The sequence below is a fragment of the Phyllostomus hastatus genome, unplaced genomic scaffold, assembly GCF_019186645.2.
Source record: "Phyllostomus hastatus isolate PE091 unplaced genomic scaffold, TTU_PhHast_1.1 phas_contig_210, whole genome shotgun sequence".
NCBI classification, from domain to species: Eukaryota; Metazoa; Chordata; class Mammalia; order Chiroptera; family Phyllostomidae; genus Phyllostomus; species Phyllostomus hastatus.
In genome coordinates, this window is record NW_025333737.1 from 21,597,342 (window position 1) to 21,614,672 (window position 17,331).

The window sequence follows — 17,331 nt, forward strand, 5'->3', positions numbered from 1 at the left end:
CACCAGAAAGGTCATGATCAGAGAATCATTTGGTTTCTTATGTCTTGACAATTCCAGCATCTCATCTCATGTTTATTCAACATATATAATCTGTTTTATAATTAAGAATAAGCAGGCACTGACCTCAGATGACTGTCATTTTTGTTATTAAAGAAGAGTCATACGGTATGTACTTTTAAAGGACATTTCCCCAACTTTGCTTTTGAATTGATGAGCTTAGATGTCTATTATATGAAATTTGAATTTCCTGGCAACAAAGAGCACTGTGATATTGGGAATCTGTTAGGTAAATGTTAAGAAAAAGAGTTGAATTTGGAATTAGAAGTAGATAGACAATCTGAAAACTAGATAAGTAACCTGTAGACAAGAGTTGACTAGATATCTGTCAATTCCCAACCGGAGAGCCTGCTATAAAAACAATGGTTCTGGGTTCGGACTCTAACTCTGAGACTAAACTAGCTCTTTGACCATGAGCATGTCACTTAGCCACTCTGGGCCTTAACTGCATCATCTGTAAACACAAGGACTTAGACTACTTTTATGGTCCCTACTAGCTCTAACACTCCATACACATAGAATTCACTCAGAAAGAAGAAAACTGCCTTTTAAAATCCTCCCAGGCATGGAAAAGGAGCTGCAGTGATTCTGATCAGATTCTTTGGGAGGTTCATTGAGTATAAAATCTCTTAAAAAAATAAAGACAGAGCTCTGGACTTTAGTTTTCTAATGACCATAGGCCACGAGCCAAATCTGTACCTTTTCACCAGGGTAATTATTTATGTTTAAATCAAATGTTTTGAAAATGGAAGGGATCGGAATAACATTGTGAACAGGGGACTTTGTGTGAACTCCCATGAGGACGAAGGGTAGAACTGTGAGGATAGGAGTAGAACCATAAAGAGCAATATTTAACCAAAACGCCTATGAAGCAGAAAAGGACCATTTAGAATATCAGTGAACTGAATGGGCTTTGGCTCCAGTACATGAAGGAAGGCTCCTGCCTTTTTGAATATGCACTGTGATTTCTCTTTGACTTGGGTTTCTCCTTTGTGAGAAAGGCAGGTGGGAGGCAATGAGACCAAAGCAGGATTTGCAGGTGTCTTGGAGCACAACCTTGGGACCACTGGCAGGGCCTTCTAAGGAAAGATTTTATTTGAGGTTAATGGGCCAGCTGATTTTGGGGTAAAATCCACTGCCTGTGGAAGGGGTGGATGAAAAAGGAGAACACAGCAGCCCATGCTCTGGACAATCTGTCCTGTGACCTGTGATGTGATGTGGGGGTGAGTAGATGTGTCCGGTGTGACTGTAAGGACTTCACCACTGCCATGTCTAGAGGGCACATTTTCGTTCAATGACAATTCTGTCACCTAAGAAATCTGGAGCAGATCCATTATTATTTTTGAGACACAGCCCCCATGGACTTATTTTAGGACTGTAAAGTAAACACATTCTGTTCAAGTCTGTCTCCCTCCCCTTGCCTTATCTGTAATCCAGGCTTTCGCAGAATGCAACCCTCTTCTTGCACCCTGGCCGTATAATATATGGCCCTTTTTCATGCATCAATGGGAGTTGAGTATGCAGGAAAGACTGCTTTCTGCCCTATTCTATCTTTGCAAGTGAGAGCTAGAAGAGAAGCATCCTCTATTTTTGTTCCTGGTGGTTTTGTCATTAAGTGAAGAAAAGACCTGTCCATGGCCTCCTTAATCAGATCAGTGCTGATGGAAAATTGGATTTGGTGAGCCGCTGAGAACCCTGCACTTTGGAATGACTTGATTTTGCTGACAGGGAATCTGGGACAAGTCCAACTTCACCTTGTGCCCTAGAACTACAACCTGGGCTTCTTTTCCCCAAACTCTTCTGAAAGTTTAGAACGTAGAGAAAAACAATGCTAATCACATTTCCACTATAGAATGTCTCCTATCAATCCAAAAGCTCATAAAAGAACCCTAAATCCAGGGGTCAGTGTACAAAGTCAGCTGCAGAACTGAGGGTGGCTCTTTGGGCTGCCCTACATCGGTCACAGGTGCCACCAACAGGGAGACATGTTCCAACTGTTATGTCCAGGACTCTATGTTGACACAAATGCCCCTCTATGCCTTCTGTAGGCTGAACTAGGAAAGACACTGGCAACTCTTGCCTCTACCCCAACTCTACTCTTAAAAAAAAAAAGAGAGCCTTGAACCTGGAATCTATGGACTTTTTAAACATTCAAACTATTTGAAAACGGATGGGGACATGGTGGGGGCAGGCTGGGTAACAGAAAACGCAGGGTCTCGCGGTGGAACGATAGAGAGCCAACTGTGGCTCCCTAAAGCATGCTGCTGAGTATTTCTGACACCGGAGACGTGGTGGGGGCCTCCGGGCTCATCTCCGGGCGGGTGGGGCTGGGCAGGCCAGAGTGACCTCCAGGCGGTGGGCTCAAGCTGGCCCAGGGCTTCGTGTCCACCAGGGCCTCGGGGTAAGGCTCCACATAGATGCGGCGCACGGAGGGCCTCGGGTCCTGGAGGATGCTCTTCTGCCCCTCAGGGAGGCTCGTGGCATGGGTCAGAGCCAGGCTGCGGGGCCCATCGGCGGCAGATCCCAGCCGCTGTACTTCCCCGGGATGCCGGGCCAGGTCACAGGCCCTGGACAGGTGCTGTGTGTAAACGCCCTCGGACAGCGACAGTGACTGCGTCTCGCTGTACATGCGCAGCCAGCGGTGGTGACGGCTGAAGCCGCCGTAGTGCTGGTGCTTGGCCGGCTTCCGCTTTCCCAGGAAGCCCAGCGGCGGGCGCGCGCCCGGCGCCATCTTGGCGTGGTTCTTGGGCTCGAAGCCCGGGGTGAGGGTGAGGCTGTGGAGGAAGTCAGCGCAGGAGTGGTCTGGTTCCAGCCTGGGCACCTGGCCTGGGGCGTCCTGGCCGGGCCCCAAAGGAGACTTCATGTCGTGCACCTGCAGGACGTCGGGGGCACTGCCGCTGAGGCCGCTTAGAGACTGCTGGGCAATGTCGTGCGAGGACAGGTAGACCAGGTCCAGGTCTCGGGGGCTCAGGGCGTCACTGGAGTCATAGTCACTGTCGGTGGGCAGGAAGACTTCCGAGCAGCCTTCTTCATCAGAGCAGGGCTGTGAATCTGCAATGGTAGAAATTGGGTTAGGAAAAAGAAAACCTCCTCTCCGAGGATGCTTCGTGGATGTAGAGTCCACGGAGCTGAGAACACCCCCAACCCTCACCCCCGCCCCTAGATAGGTTTGTGCATCGTCTAATGGTTTGCTCGCACCTCTTGAACCTGGTAATGCATTTTGAACCAGGGGTCCCACAATTTCGTTTTGCACAGGGCTCTCTCTCTAAGATATGTGGTAGATCTTGTTCTTAGCTTAAGGGAAAGAGGGGGGAGGGACTCCGATGGGTCCACTTGGACAGTGGCAGGGGGAGGACGTGTCCTCATTTCCCACGGGCTATTTTATTCTTCCCTGGGCGGGTGTGGAGAGGATGAGACAGGAGACAAAACCGGATGTTACTCGTTTATCATCCCCTGTTCTTCAGATGCGGCTTCTGCGTTTGACACAGGAGCAGGAATTTAAAAGGGGGGAGGAAGGGGGGGGGCACTACGGTGGCTGCAGTCAGGGAAACCTGGTTTCCAGCCCTAGGCATCCTCCGTTGTTAATTTGCTCTGTGCTCTTGGGAAAGTAGTTACTTCACTTCTTTGAGCTTCAGTTTTCTGATCTGTGACATGGGGATGGTAATAGAACTTACCAAGGGTGACTGTAAAAAACATCGGTCGTGTGTGTAAACACGTTGTCAGGTGCTTAAAAAAAGTAAGGCCAAAGAAGAAACAAAAATGCAGGAGTAGCACCAGAGGCAAAAACAAACCTCGAAGCGCATACGGTAATGACCGTAGCTGAACTACAAGTTTAGTGCTATAGACATTTGTCATTTAATGCAGTAGTTATTTATATTGTTTCCTCCATTTAGGTTGTCTGTTTCTGTGGGGCAAGGACCGTCTTAAAATCCTTTGAATTTCCCGCAGAACTCAGCCCATCGTAGGAACTTGATAAATACATACTAATTTTGAAAACATTCAAGTGCTCTTAAAAAGTAGAAATCTCTAATCCACAAATCTGAGACAATCCCAATAAAAAAGTTTCCATAAAATTTAAAAATGGAATTTAGTAAATTGATTTTTTAAATTCCTCTGGAAGACAAAATTTATGAGAATAGCCAAACTTTTTTTTTTTTTAAGACACAACAGGGAGGGGCCTGAATTACCAGGTATCAAAACATACTATAGAGCCTTGGTAATTAAAACTTTGTACTATTGGTGTATAAGGGACAGATGGATCTGTGGAATAGAAAAATAAAGTCCAGAAGCAGTCTTAATTCTGTGTGATAATTTAAAATATGGTAAAAACATTTCAAAGTAGGGGGCTGAATAGATTATTCAGTATACAGTGTTAGGAAAATAGTTTATCCCTTTGGTGATAATAATTAGAGAAAGTCCTGCCTCGTACCATGTATCAAAATAAATTTCATGTAGCCCTGGCTGGCGTAGCTCGGTGGATTGGGCTTGGGCTGCGAACCAAAGCATCGCAGGTTCGATTCCCAGTCAGGGCACACACCTGGGTTGCAGGCCACGGTCCCCAGCAACTGCACATTGATGTTTCTCTCTCTCTCTCTTTCTCCCTCCCATCCCTCTTTAAAAATAAATAAAATCTTTAAAAAAATTTTAAAAAGTATAAAAAAGTAAAGTCTCAAAACTTATTAAAAATAATTTTTATGTAGTTTATATACTTGTACAACAAGCAAACCCTACAAGTATTAGAACCCACTATGTTTATAATTTTGGGGTGGGAAGGTCTTTCTAAGCAAGACAAACCCCAGAAGTCAGAAAAGAAGTGATTGCTAAATTTGGTTACATTGAAGCTTAATACTGTGTAAAATAGTTGATACCATAAACAAAAAAGGACAAGTGATGGATTGGAAGAAAATGGTAATAGTAGGCATAACAAAAGATTAATATCCAGAATATATAAAAATTCCTATAAATCATTAAGAAGATAGTCCAAATGGGCAAAAAATAACTAACACTTCAAAGAATAATTAATAGGAATGGCCAATAAGCCTACAGATGTTCAACCTAGATAGACTATAATTACTAACTAGACAGTAATTAGGGAAATGCAAGTTGAAACAACAGCAAGACATTCCGGTCCTCATTAGATTTGCTGAAAACAAAAAGAGTGACAATCTTGTGTGTCGATGGTGGGGGGAAATCAGGGACCTCACATTATGATGGTGGGGATGCAAACTGGTACAGCTCTTAGGATAGTGATTATGTAGACTATATTGAAACTGTGCATATTGTTTGTCCCAGCAAGACCTGTTTTAGATATCTGGGTTTGAGAAATTGTTGCTATGTGTACACAGAAGCATTTACAAGTTGTGTACTGCAGTGTGACTTATAATAGTGAAAAACTGGAAATAACCTTGTGGCTGAGACTGCTGTGAAAGGAAGGCTTGGAGGCACAGAGACATTAAGAAAAGAAAAATAGTTTAAGAGGAGAAAAATAGTTTACTTGCAAAGTTCTGCAGGGGAGTCCAAATTCAGGATTGGCTTTCTGATTTAAAAATACAACAGGTATTTAAAAAGTAAAAACCCACAGGGTTATAGGATTATAGTTAGTCTGTTCATGGTAGAAAATCAGGCATGATTATCATAAGAATATTGCAAGCTTTAGGGAAAAATTTTGTTTTGTTAGGGATGTGGTGATTTACACAACTGTGATTAGCATTTCTTCTATTCTAGTGACTAGAGCAGATGTACTACTTTATTTTTTGCTTGTTTATTTATTTCAGGGTCAGAGTGTGAAGTACTTTCCCCCACCCTCTTCTTTTTCTGACTATAGAAGATAATGTGTTTGCTTGTTCATTGGCAGGGCAGGATTTTTGTTCTCTCACTGCTGGCAGCTACCTAATGTTCATTATCCTTTTTTAGTTACAGAATCTTAAAGTTTGTTTGACAGAGCAGTGCACTCATATAAGATCACATTTTTTCAGCTTCTCTTGCAGCTAGGCATAGCTACACAACTAAGTTTGGGCCAGTGAGATAGAACTTAAAGTACTGTATGAAACTTCTGGGAGGCTGCATAAAGGGAGTTGGCATAGCTGGGACATAGGCTGTTCCAGTTGCCTGTAACAAGACGTCTGAGCTCACGAGGCAACTTTGGAAAAAGAAGTCATGGGTTAGGATGGTGGAGCTGAAAAATGGAGTGTGGACTGTGGAGTCCCCATACCAACCCTGAATTGTCTACCTCTGGGCTTTTAAATTTTACTTTTTATTTTTATTATTTATGTATTTATTTAGATTTATTTATTCATTTTTAGAGGGAAAAGGAGGGAGAAAGAGGGGGAGAGAAACATCAGTGTGTGACAGAAACACTGATCAGTGATCAGCTGCCTCTCACCCCCCCCGCCGCCCAAGTGTGGAACTAGCCAGCAACCCAGGCATGTACCCTGACCGGGAATCGAACAGATGACCTTTTGGTTTGTGGGACAATGCCCAACCCACTGAGCCACACTAGTGAGGGTTGGGCTGCTTTTATGCAGGAGAGAAATAAAGTATCTTGTGTGTATGAGAGTCTAATGTAATGGACCCAAATTTAATTCTAAGTGATGCAAACCTGAATGCCTATTATTAGCAAATGGTTTAAAAATTTGGGTGCATCTATACTATTGGGATGTTATCCAGAAGCAACAAAGAATGAGACCAACTCATATGTTGTTCTTTAAATAATGACTACCAAAAAGGACTCTCTTTTCTACTTTTTTTTGTTCTACTAATCTTTTCAAGGTTTCTTTCAAACATAGCCTTCTTTAGGAAGCATAACCCAACTGTCCCAGAAAGTGTGCTCACTTGTCTGCACATTTGTAACACTTTCTGCTTCTATTATCCTTTGGCATTTAACCTGTATTAGTTTTCTTTTTTAGGGCAGATATACCATACTGGTTTCCTGGTTAGACCAGAACCCTCTTAGGGCAGACATTTGACTCATCCATTCATTCAACGATGGCGATTCTCTTTTGCTTGAGGTCCCATTCTGACAGAAACTCTGGGCTGTGCTTGATGTCCGAATAAGTTTAAAACTCATGATCTGTTTTTAGGGAGTTTACTGTTTTAATGGAGGTATAGGGGACATACGCATCTTTGAGACTGTGGAAGAACATGCACTTTATAAGAGAAGTTTGGCAAATATGATGGAGGTTTATACTAAAGAGATCACATTTTACTGGGACAGTGTTGATAAAATACACTATCTCTTATTTATTTTCCCCTCCACTTGTTCATCTCTATTCTCTGTCTATATTAGCTTATTTCTTCATCTGCTTTCAAAACATGATTTGAAGCACCTTTTAATAATACATGTGCAAATGATGGTGAGGATTAGAAACCAGAGAGGAAGAGGAAGCAGAACAAGCAGTCCTGTTCGACTATCACATGGGAACAAGAATAGAATTTTTGGGAATTAAGGCTACAAAAATAAGATACCAGCCATTGCACTCTTGGAAATTTATCCTAGAAAAGCCAAGGCTAATTTTTTTGGAGGCACTCATACATGAATGTTCAAAGAATTTTTTATTCATGTTAACCCTAAGCTTGGAACTATCCAAATGTCCTTCAGTGGATGAGTGATTAAATAAACTGTGGTATTGTTCATTATACTATGTTACATTACTCACCAATAAAAGTAAAAAATTCCATTTATGTAACATTTATTAAATAATTGTAGAGATGAAGAACAGATTAGTAGTAGCCAGGGGAAGGATTGGGGAGATGGATAAGACTATGAAAGGGTAACAGGGTTTAGTGTTAATGGCACAGTTGAGCATTTAATTATGGTGGTGATTGCCACAGGCCATACATATACAATTGCCCAGAACTATACAAGCAAGCCCATATGCATGCATATTCATATGTGTGCGCGTACGCCCACGCACACATACACACTTGTGTATGTATAACTGGTGAAATCTGGATGAGCTCTATGGGTTTTACCAGCTTCTTGGATTTGATGTTATATAAGAGCTGTGTTAAGATGTGAACACTGAGGAGGAGCAGGGGGAATGGTATGTGGGAATTCTTGTATATTTCAAAATAAATGGTTAGCTTACTGTTTCTGTAATTATTTCAAAATAAATGGTTAAGAGAGTGAATTTAACTTTTTTAAAGGTTGGGTAGAGCCATAGGAGAGTAGTGCATACCTAGATAAGGAGTTTGTACCTAATTTTGTAGCCAATGAAAGTTATTGAAAAATTTTGAGGAAGTAATTGACAAGATGAGCTGTGATTTGGGATAATTATGTATCACATAGGATGTAAGATGAACTGGATAAGGAGGAAACAGACAGCAGGGAGGCCCGCTCAGAGGCTATGGTCCAAGCTGCGTTTCTGTTAAATAGGTTTTTCAGGTTGTGGGGCTGAGCAAGAGCAGAGGTTATGTGGAGGAAAATAGAAGTCCAGGAAAGTCATTCATCCAAAGATGTATACTCAGCACCTATTTTGTGCTAGACAGACATGGTCTCTGCTTTCAAGTAACTCATAAAGGATTAGACAACAAATAAGCCAGAGAATACTTAAGATTAATTTTGGATTGTGCAAAGTTCTGTGAAGAAAATGAAGTTAGGTTTCCAGTAAAGAGATTTGGGAGGAAGGTTCTTTTGAGAAGGTAGCCAGGGGAGGAATCTCTGTAGAAAATGAAGTCTAGTTGAGATCTCAGTGATTAGAAAGAACTGCTATGTGAAAGTTCTAGGGAAGAGCATTCCAGACTACTTGGAGAAGCAAGTGCAAAGAAAGGTCCTGAAATGATGGGTAGGTTTCAGGCCTCAGTGGCTGAAAGACAGGAGTAATATTAGACCAGGGGAGTTAGACTGCAGCAGGTTCGGGCAGTGGGAGAGATGGTAAGTTTACTTTGGGACAGGCTGAGCTTGAAGGGTTGGCCAAAACATCCTGGAGGAGATGGAAAGGGAGCCCGGTGGGGAAGGGTGTTGTGAAGTTGGGGGAGGATGTTTGTGGGCAGAGAAGGAACAGTTGGAGAGCAAACTGTTGAAGCTGTACGAATGGTAGGTTGATGGATATAACAGGGAGGGGTGATCACTTCCGAGCACCAGTGCTGGCCCTGGTTCTTATCAATGAAGGTGGAAGGACATGTGGATAGGGAAGAAGACAGATATAAAGAGGTTTTTAACTTACTGGTAGGTAGAGAACAAGATGAAGGCTTGAACTGAATGGCTTAGATATTCTTAAAACAAGTCTAGACACTACTTTCCCCAATTATTAGTGGAAGACATGGGCACTTCAAGTGACAGAGGCTCAGAATTGTGAGTTGTTAAGGTGAATAGCAGGGATAGGTGCCATGGGGTGGTGAGGAAGAGAGGCTGACTGAAGATTTGAAACTGGGCTGGAAATAAGATTCACACAGAGAACTGGTGATTGACTTTAGTTGAACTTCTCTATTTATCTGCACGGTGTGTACTCAGCGGTCCACCTGTATTCTTTTGTGTCCATGTTCTAGCTGTTTTATCTTATTTGATGTTTACAGCAATTCCCATTTTGCCGATAAGAATACTGAAGCTTAGGCTTATTAAAATTTCCAACTTGTATAGTTGGTTAAATGGCAAAGTAGGAACCCACATGCAGATTTGTCTCACTCCAAGGAGCTACTGTACTGCCATACTCCTTAGCATTTCCATGGCTTTCCATAGAATCTTCCTTAGGGCTGGCACCTGGTTCATCTAATCCACTTTGTTCAGTACCCACACAAAGTTATGTTAATTAAGTTTTCAGTAAGGGCTTCTTAACATTGCTGCTGCTAGAGAATCATGTTAGGTCTTGTCTTAGTTTCCTGGGGCTGCTGTAACCAATTATCACACAGGGTGGCTTAAAACAATAGACATTGATTCTCTCCCAGCTCTGGAGGCCAGAAGGCTGAAGTCCAGGCATTAGCGGGGCTGCACCTCAGAGGCTGAAGGGGAGAATACTTCCTTGCCTCTTCCAGCTTCTGGTGGCATTCCTTGTGGCTGCATCATTCTAGTGTCCACTTCTGTCTTCATGTGGACTCTCTTCTGTTTCTTGTAAGGACATTTGTCATTGGATTTAGGGTCTACCTAAATAATCCAGGATGATCTCATCTCAGGATCCTTGATTACATCTTCAAAGACCCTTTTTTCCAAATAAAGTCATGTCACAGGTTCTGAGGGTTAGGATAGGAACATAGCTTTTTGGGGGCCATCATTCATCCCACTAGAAGTCTGATAAGGAAAATAACTATAACTAGAAGCAACTGCTGAGGAGTTTGTGACACTTTTTTTTTTCTGTTTCCAGCCCATAGATCTAGCACTGTGAAAGAGCAGTTTACACTTTCACCTCTCAATGCACAAACAGTGGCCATTTATTGTTTGCAGGAGACTAAGGAGGAAAGGGAGGTGTGCTTTAAAGGGCCATCATTCCTTATACTTCGACAGATCATTGTATTTTAAGACTTGGGCTCTCAGGATGAGCTGGTACTGATTTTGCTAGGTCTAGTTAGTTGTTCAGTTCTCTTGGCTTTATAGCACTTTATCTCTGTTATGACATTTATCAAGGTTTATTTTAAATTATTCATTTGCATGTTTATCTACCTCAGTGAATTATGAACTCTAGAGGGCATGCATCATGCCTTATTCATCTCTGCTTGGTAAATGGTGAAGTCAGTCACTGAAGGAATAGACTAAGAAGGAGTTAAGCAAAGGGACATGCAGAATCTTCTGTATTCTCAGATCATCCAGTCTGACGTTGGACATATGAGCAGACTGTGAGGAACTCCTAACTAGACTGTGACTGAATCATCATTGTATTATTAGCCTCTTGTGCTGTATCTGATACATACAAAGCTCTCAGGAAGATATGTTGAGTGGAATTGAAACTGAAACAAATATTGAAATCTGGGAGCGTAAAGTGGTGAAATTTGAGTGCCTCTTAAAAAGCAATACTGAAAGCAGCCTGATCTAATTTACTTATGCCATAGAAATCCCTGCAAACATCACCCAAATCATTTTGCTTTCTTTTTGACTTGGTGAGTCAGCCCAGTTATAGCAGAAAGAACAATCAGTCGTCTTAAAATTAGACAAACCTGGGCCAAAGTCCTGTCTTACCTCTTGCTGTGTGTGATCTAGAGAGCAAATCACGTAGACCCTCTGAACCTTTCTGCATCTGTAGCACGTGGAGAGTTACATTGCCTACTTTCCACAGGTGCGATGAGGGTTAAATTACTGTGTTAAGAATGCCTTAAATGCCTTACAAACAGAATGTGTCAGTATTATTGAGGTCCTTTTCAACCTTAAATAGAGAATAACTAGAAAGCATATCAAGAGGCAACATTAAAATACAAACCAGTAATCACATAAACTTCCATATTTTGCTGTGAGGATGCTGTTAATAATAAAAGAGAACAACAGTCTTTTTATGGTGTTTTGTGTTGGTGATGATTTACTCCAGTACTGTGTTTCTCAGCCTAGATTTAGCTGTGACTTAGCAAATGATGTAACTCCTTTAGTGTAGCTCCAAGGAGCAAGGGAGATAGGAGATAAATCACAAGAAGAGCAAGCTGTGACTGTCGTAACCTAGGAAGGAGAAAAGGGCTTGGGAATGGAGTGATAAATACTGTCTTACAGGTTCGTGGACTCACACATTGCTCTAGTGGGAATCTAAATATTTGACTTCCATGGTGGTTGTATAGTTTATTATACGACTTAGTGGAAGCTATTGCTTAGAGTAGGATACCCCTCCCAGAACAAGCTGGGAAAACCTCCAGGAAGCCAGGGCACTGAGGAGAGTTTCCAGGGACTTAGGCCACTGCCACTCCCTCCCTTCCTGGAAAAAAGTGCAAAGTGCATCTTCTATCCCGAGGTCCAGCCATATGCTCCATTAAGCGTTGGAGGCGCCTTGCCCAGTTGTTATTTTAGTAAACCTGGTGTGCTCCTCGATTTCCCTTAGAGGGCCCACGGGGCAGGCCAGCACTGGTAGAACCTTGGTTTCCCTCCGATTGACCCGGGAGCTGTTTGATGAGAGTCCTGCCCATAGCATTAGTGCTGGCTTAGGAAGCTTGGCTTTCTTGTCATTGGAATGGGTGTTGCAACTCCTGGTTTCTGTGGATTCGGCCAACAACAGCAGAGTCGAGTTGATGTGGATTTTGAGGGTGTTATGGAGAGATGACATTTCAGAAGAGAAAAATTGATTTAAAAGTGATTGCTTTTCTCTTAAAAGCAGGGGGCATGGCAAGATAAAAAGAAAGAAATAATCAATTATTTGTTAAAAAATACATCTTCATATCTTTAATGTATCTCTGTCTATATTTGTATTTCTTTTTGTGCTTCATTGAATTGGTTTCCACTGTGTTTAAGTAGAATTTAAATAATTTATACATAAAGAATTTTAATAAATCTCTCATCAGGCCTGCAGTAGACGTCAGGGGTTTGTTCATTTTCTGATTTCCCAAGAAGAATAACATCTTCAGATTTCTGTTGAATTTTCCAAGCTGTTTAGTTTATGCCATAGTGTTCTTAACATCATTCGAGAGAAGGTTACCAGGAAGATTTACATTTGGAAGCTCAAGATAATCTTCATATGCATTTGAAGGAAACAATGCCCCTTACCCTCTGTCGCCTCACCCATGTGTTACTAGGAGAAATAGAAGTATCAGAAAAAATAATTACCTCTGCCTGGGACTACAATGCCCACAGAAAAGGAGTGGGAAAAAGAATATCCATGTGATGGACCAAATCGTCCCGCCCCCTGCCTTGAGCTGCCTTTTCTAGGAGCCAACTTTTTCCCTTGGGTCCTTGGGAGATGCTTAATTTTAATTGACTCAGAGGAGTTCTACTTCATGTTTGAAAACCATGAAGAAATGGGAAGTAAGTTAAAGAGTTCTACTCCCCCTCCACCCCCCTCAACACACACAAACAAACCCAAGGTGCTCAACAGCCTTAAAACAGTATCTTGGGCTGGTATGAGAGGCTAGGCTTGTGATAGGCTCTGTAATTCCAGCAGGTTCCTCAGAAGTTAGGTGACCCCTACCCACTCAGAGTGGGATTGTGTTGCAAACTTTGCCCTTTGAACAACCCAGTGGGGATGTTCCTCTAAATTGGATTTTCTCCTTTGTAAATGGTTTCCAAACAATTAAAAGTTGTCACACTAGTGGAGATGACAGTGTATGCAGGAGGAGATTTCATTGCTCTGAAATGCTTTTGTTTTTGTGAGGGGATAGGAGGCTAAATGTATCTCTAAGCCGTCAGCAGTTTCCTTGCCTGGGAGTTCCATTTTTCATTTGCTGCCCTCCACATTTTGATTTTCACAGCCCACGGAATCTCAGCTGCAGAGAAATAAGTGGACTCCAGAGAGGGAGTTACATTTTAAGAAACAGAACGATGACCACTCACATTTTAAGTTAATAATAAAATCTGAATGTAATTGGCCAGATCCTTCCAGCAGGGAGTGTGTGTAACCCATCATATGGCCAATGTGAGAGTTTGGCACTTCTATGGCATAGGAGAGGCCACCCTCATACTGCCAGGGGGAACCACTTAAGGGCTGTGCAGATGGAAGTAGAAGTGAAGAGTTATTTGTAGAATTATGTGAATTGTGGAATGGCAGAGGGCATATCTATTCTGCCTTTAAAAAATGCCTTTTCAATCTTCTACCTCTCTAGCTACTGCCCTCCCTGCCTCCCTCTTCTCTTTCACAGCCAAGATTTTGAAGAGTGTACCCTTACTGGTCCCACTCCTTTACCTCCCACTCACTCCCTGATCTACTTCTGTTTAGTTTCTATCTCCTTCCCTTAGACTACTGTCATGAAGATTACCGATGGCTTCCTTGTTCAAAACAAAACAAAACAAAACAAAACAAAATAAGGTTTTTAGTTTTATTTAAACTCTGACTGTCATTTGACATACATTACTTTCTATAACACTTCTCTCTCTCTCTCTAATTGTCTTCCTCTGGTTTTTCCTTCTTAGTCTGAGATGTCTTGCTGTTCCTTCCATAGTCTGCTCTTCTTACTACACCTACTTCCTCTAGGGATTCCCCAGCATTTTTGTAGCTACATTGTTCGTATGTCAATGATTCTTCAATCCACATTAGTCTTGCTCTAGACCCCCTATATTCTGTTTTCTCCTGAATGTTTCTCTGTATGTGGAATGCCCCCAAACTAACTCAAATTCAGCATGCCCAGCTACCTAAGCTTGTTGCTCCTCCTTTTTTTTCTTTAATAAATTGGATCATGATATCCTGAGGCATTCAAGCCAGAACACTTGGTATCCCCTTTGTTAATAGCTTCCTTATTGATGATCTCCCTGCTTCTAGTAGTGTTCTCCTATACATGTAATAGCCAGATTTGATTTTGAAGAGTAATTCAGACTATATCAGTCCTTGCTGAAGAGTATCCAATGACTTTTCATCACAAGTAGAATAAAATCCAAACCTCTTACTATGGCCCTTCCTGATTTGGCCCCTGGCCTTCTGTCTACCCCCTCTCTCACTCCTACTCCTTTGTTCATTCTGCTCCAATGACTTTGGCTGTCTTTCCATCCCTCACCCACCTCAGAGCCCTTTGCTGTTTTGTTGTCCACAATATTCCAACTCCAGATCTTTGCCTTATTGGCTCCTTTTTCTGTGGTTGGTTTGAATGTGACCTTCACAGATAGGAGTCAGCTGATCATCCCAGTGAATTGAACACCCTCCCTGGCCACCCCGATTGCTATTTTGTATTATACATTGGGATTTTCAGTATTTGAAATTATCTTGTTTATGCTTTCATTATTGTCACTGTGTTTATATTGTAAGCTCTATGGGAACAGAGACTTTGCTTTGTTTATTACTATATCCCTGTTACCTCAAAGAGTGCCTGGAACATGGTAGGTAACCAAAAAAATATTTTTTAAGTGGAAAAAAAAAAGAGAACAATGTACTTGGATCCTGAGATCAGCCAGACTGCTTGCAGTTCTCTGAATTACAACATAGTTGCACATTCTGCTTCCTCTGCCAATAATGCTCTCCTCTTTTCTCTCTTTTGGTTCAAGTCCTGCTTATCCTTCAGTACTTGACTTTGTCAGCTCTTTCAGGAAGCTCTCTTTGATCTTACGAGTTTAGCACCTCCAGCAGACTTCATAGCACCCTGTACATACCGTTTTCAGAGTACATATGCAATTATCATGAATTTTTTTGTTAATGCATTAGACTAACTTCTGCCAGGGATGGTGTTTTAGCCCAGTAGGAATCTATAAAAATACACTTGAAAAGCTCTGCTGAAAGGATTCTTTTGTTGCATTACTTGGTAAATCATAGAATCCTCTGGTAATATAAATTGGCTATCTCTCAAGTTCTTCCACTTGCTCAGTGTTGCATTTTAGACATTGAAGTTTTTTAAAACATGGGCACATACACAAACTTACTTATAGAAAAGACTCTCATCCCCACTAAAGTTTTCTATAAAAGGAATAATAACATTAAATATGATAACTACAATTTATTGTCTGTTACATACCATGTATCTCTGATATAGATTGCCTTATTTACAGGTAACTTTTAAGGTATAAATATTATTCTCACTTTATATATATGAAAATAGAGGCTCATATATAGTAATCTGTTCAAGCTCATATAGCTAGTAAAATAAAGCTGGGATTTGAATTCGGGTCTCTGGTTTCAAAGCCTAAGCTCTTTCTGCTACACCATGCTGCCCCCTATGGGACAAGCCCACATTTCAGTACTGTTTATTAAAAATGCCAATTATTGTAAAGCTTACAAAATTGGAACTCATAAGCTATAGCAGTGATTTTCAACTGGTAATAGGTATTTCATGTTTTAAAAATTCTTGTGGCACACTGGTTGGAAATTGCTGAGCTGTAGAATCAAGAAGGATGCTTTGAGTGTCATTATTTTAATTGAGTAGAAAAATGGCACTAGTCCCAGCTTGTCCTAGGCAAGAACATTATATTGACTTTGACTAGTATGCTTTCTCTCTGTTCATAAGCATAAAGGTGTTTTTTAGAAATTTGTGTTAACCAACCCATGTTCTTTGTGGTTAGCATTTGCCATGTAAATTCAAACTTGATTTCTAAGAATGGAGGTGACTTGCTAGATATCTCCTCCTGCTTGTCTGTAAGTTGTCCCCTGCTTGTTGTATCCATGATGATGCCAACTTACTTATTTGGTCTTAGGCTCCAGATTCTAGTTCATCCAAGGTTTCTCTCTTTTCCACCTCCCATGCCAGGACATTGGTGCCCTGTGGGTGGGAAGTTTGCCCTGAACTCTTACTCAGGTGGGATCTACTTCCTGACTCATTCCTGTCAGCCTCATCTCTGCTGTGTGTCCTTTTGTATCTTGGAAGCTTGGGATAGAAAGGGACTGAATCTTTCCTGCCCCTAAATGGAATTGATCTCAGGTTACTGCCTTGGTTTCCTGCCCCTCCACAGCTCCAATTTTATTCTCTTTATGTGTTTAGACTGTTACCACTAAGCAGTGTTTCCTACTGCTTTTTGGACCAGTGCCTCAGCACAAAAGAACATCATCAGTGGACATAAGACCAAGAATCTAGTGATCGAAATGTATAACTTGAGATTGTATTGCTTACCACTCACTGCCTTTCTTCTGTGCATCTCTGGGGACGGGGATGGTGAGGGAAGACAGTCTATATGTGATGATGTTGAGCTGATCTTCTTTAGGCTCTGCTCATCTGAGGCATCTATTAGCTTAGTGATGGGTAAGCCAGAAATCGGTTGTTTGTATCTTGCATACTGTAGAGCATCCATGATCCATCTCATTTCACGCCAGACTTCATCTATTTGCTTTGAAATAAAATGTTAAAAGACATTAAGTCATTAAACCAGTGTTAAAAAAGAGTAAGTTTCCTTTACAGCCCAGGATGATTCATTTTCCAAAGTGTTGCTTTTGAGCAAGAGTAAAATATTTTTCACATAGGTTTAAGTCAGAAGATACATCTTCTTTATAATTATTTGTGTTTTGCGTACCTGAGAGGCTATATCACTTAGTGCAATTGCAGAAGTCCTGGATTCTGGCTGGGACCCACCACTTATTAGCTCTGTAGTAACCTTTGGCAAGTCACTTGACCTCTTTGAGCCTTTGTTGCTTTATTTGTGAAACGTGGACAAAATATGTCCCCTTTTGTACTGTACAAGACCGCTATGATGATAGGGTGAGATAATGGATTTGAAAGTGCCTGTAAAAACTGCAGGGTACATTTCTCACACATATGAAGGGTTATTCATTCTCAGCATATAATGAAATATGCCTCATTAGGATATTATGG

The 17,331-nt window shown here is 41.5% G+C and overlaps 1 protein-coding gene across 1 annotated transcript in view; it reads right to left on the bottom strand.

The window, feature by feature from the left end:
• Positions 1-2,308: 2,308 nt before the first annotated feature.
• Positions 2,309-17,331, bottom strand: part of ANKFN1 (ankyrin repeat and fibronectin type III domain containing 1) — a 146,841-nt gene continuing 131,818 nt past the window's right edge. The window contains exons 18-19 of the mRNA XM_045837324.1: positions 16,636-16,849; positions 2,309-3,108 (exon numbers count right to left, since the gene is read on the bottom strand). Of these exons, the coding sequence (XP_045693280.1) occupies positions 2,309-3,108; positions 16,636-16,849 (1,014 nt within the window). The remainder of the gene's footprint in view (positions 3,109-16,635; positions 16,850-17,331) is intronic.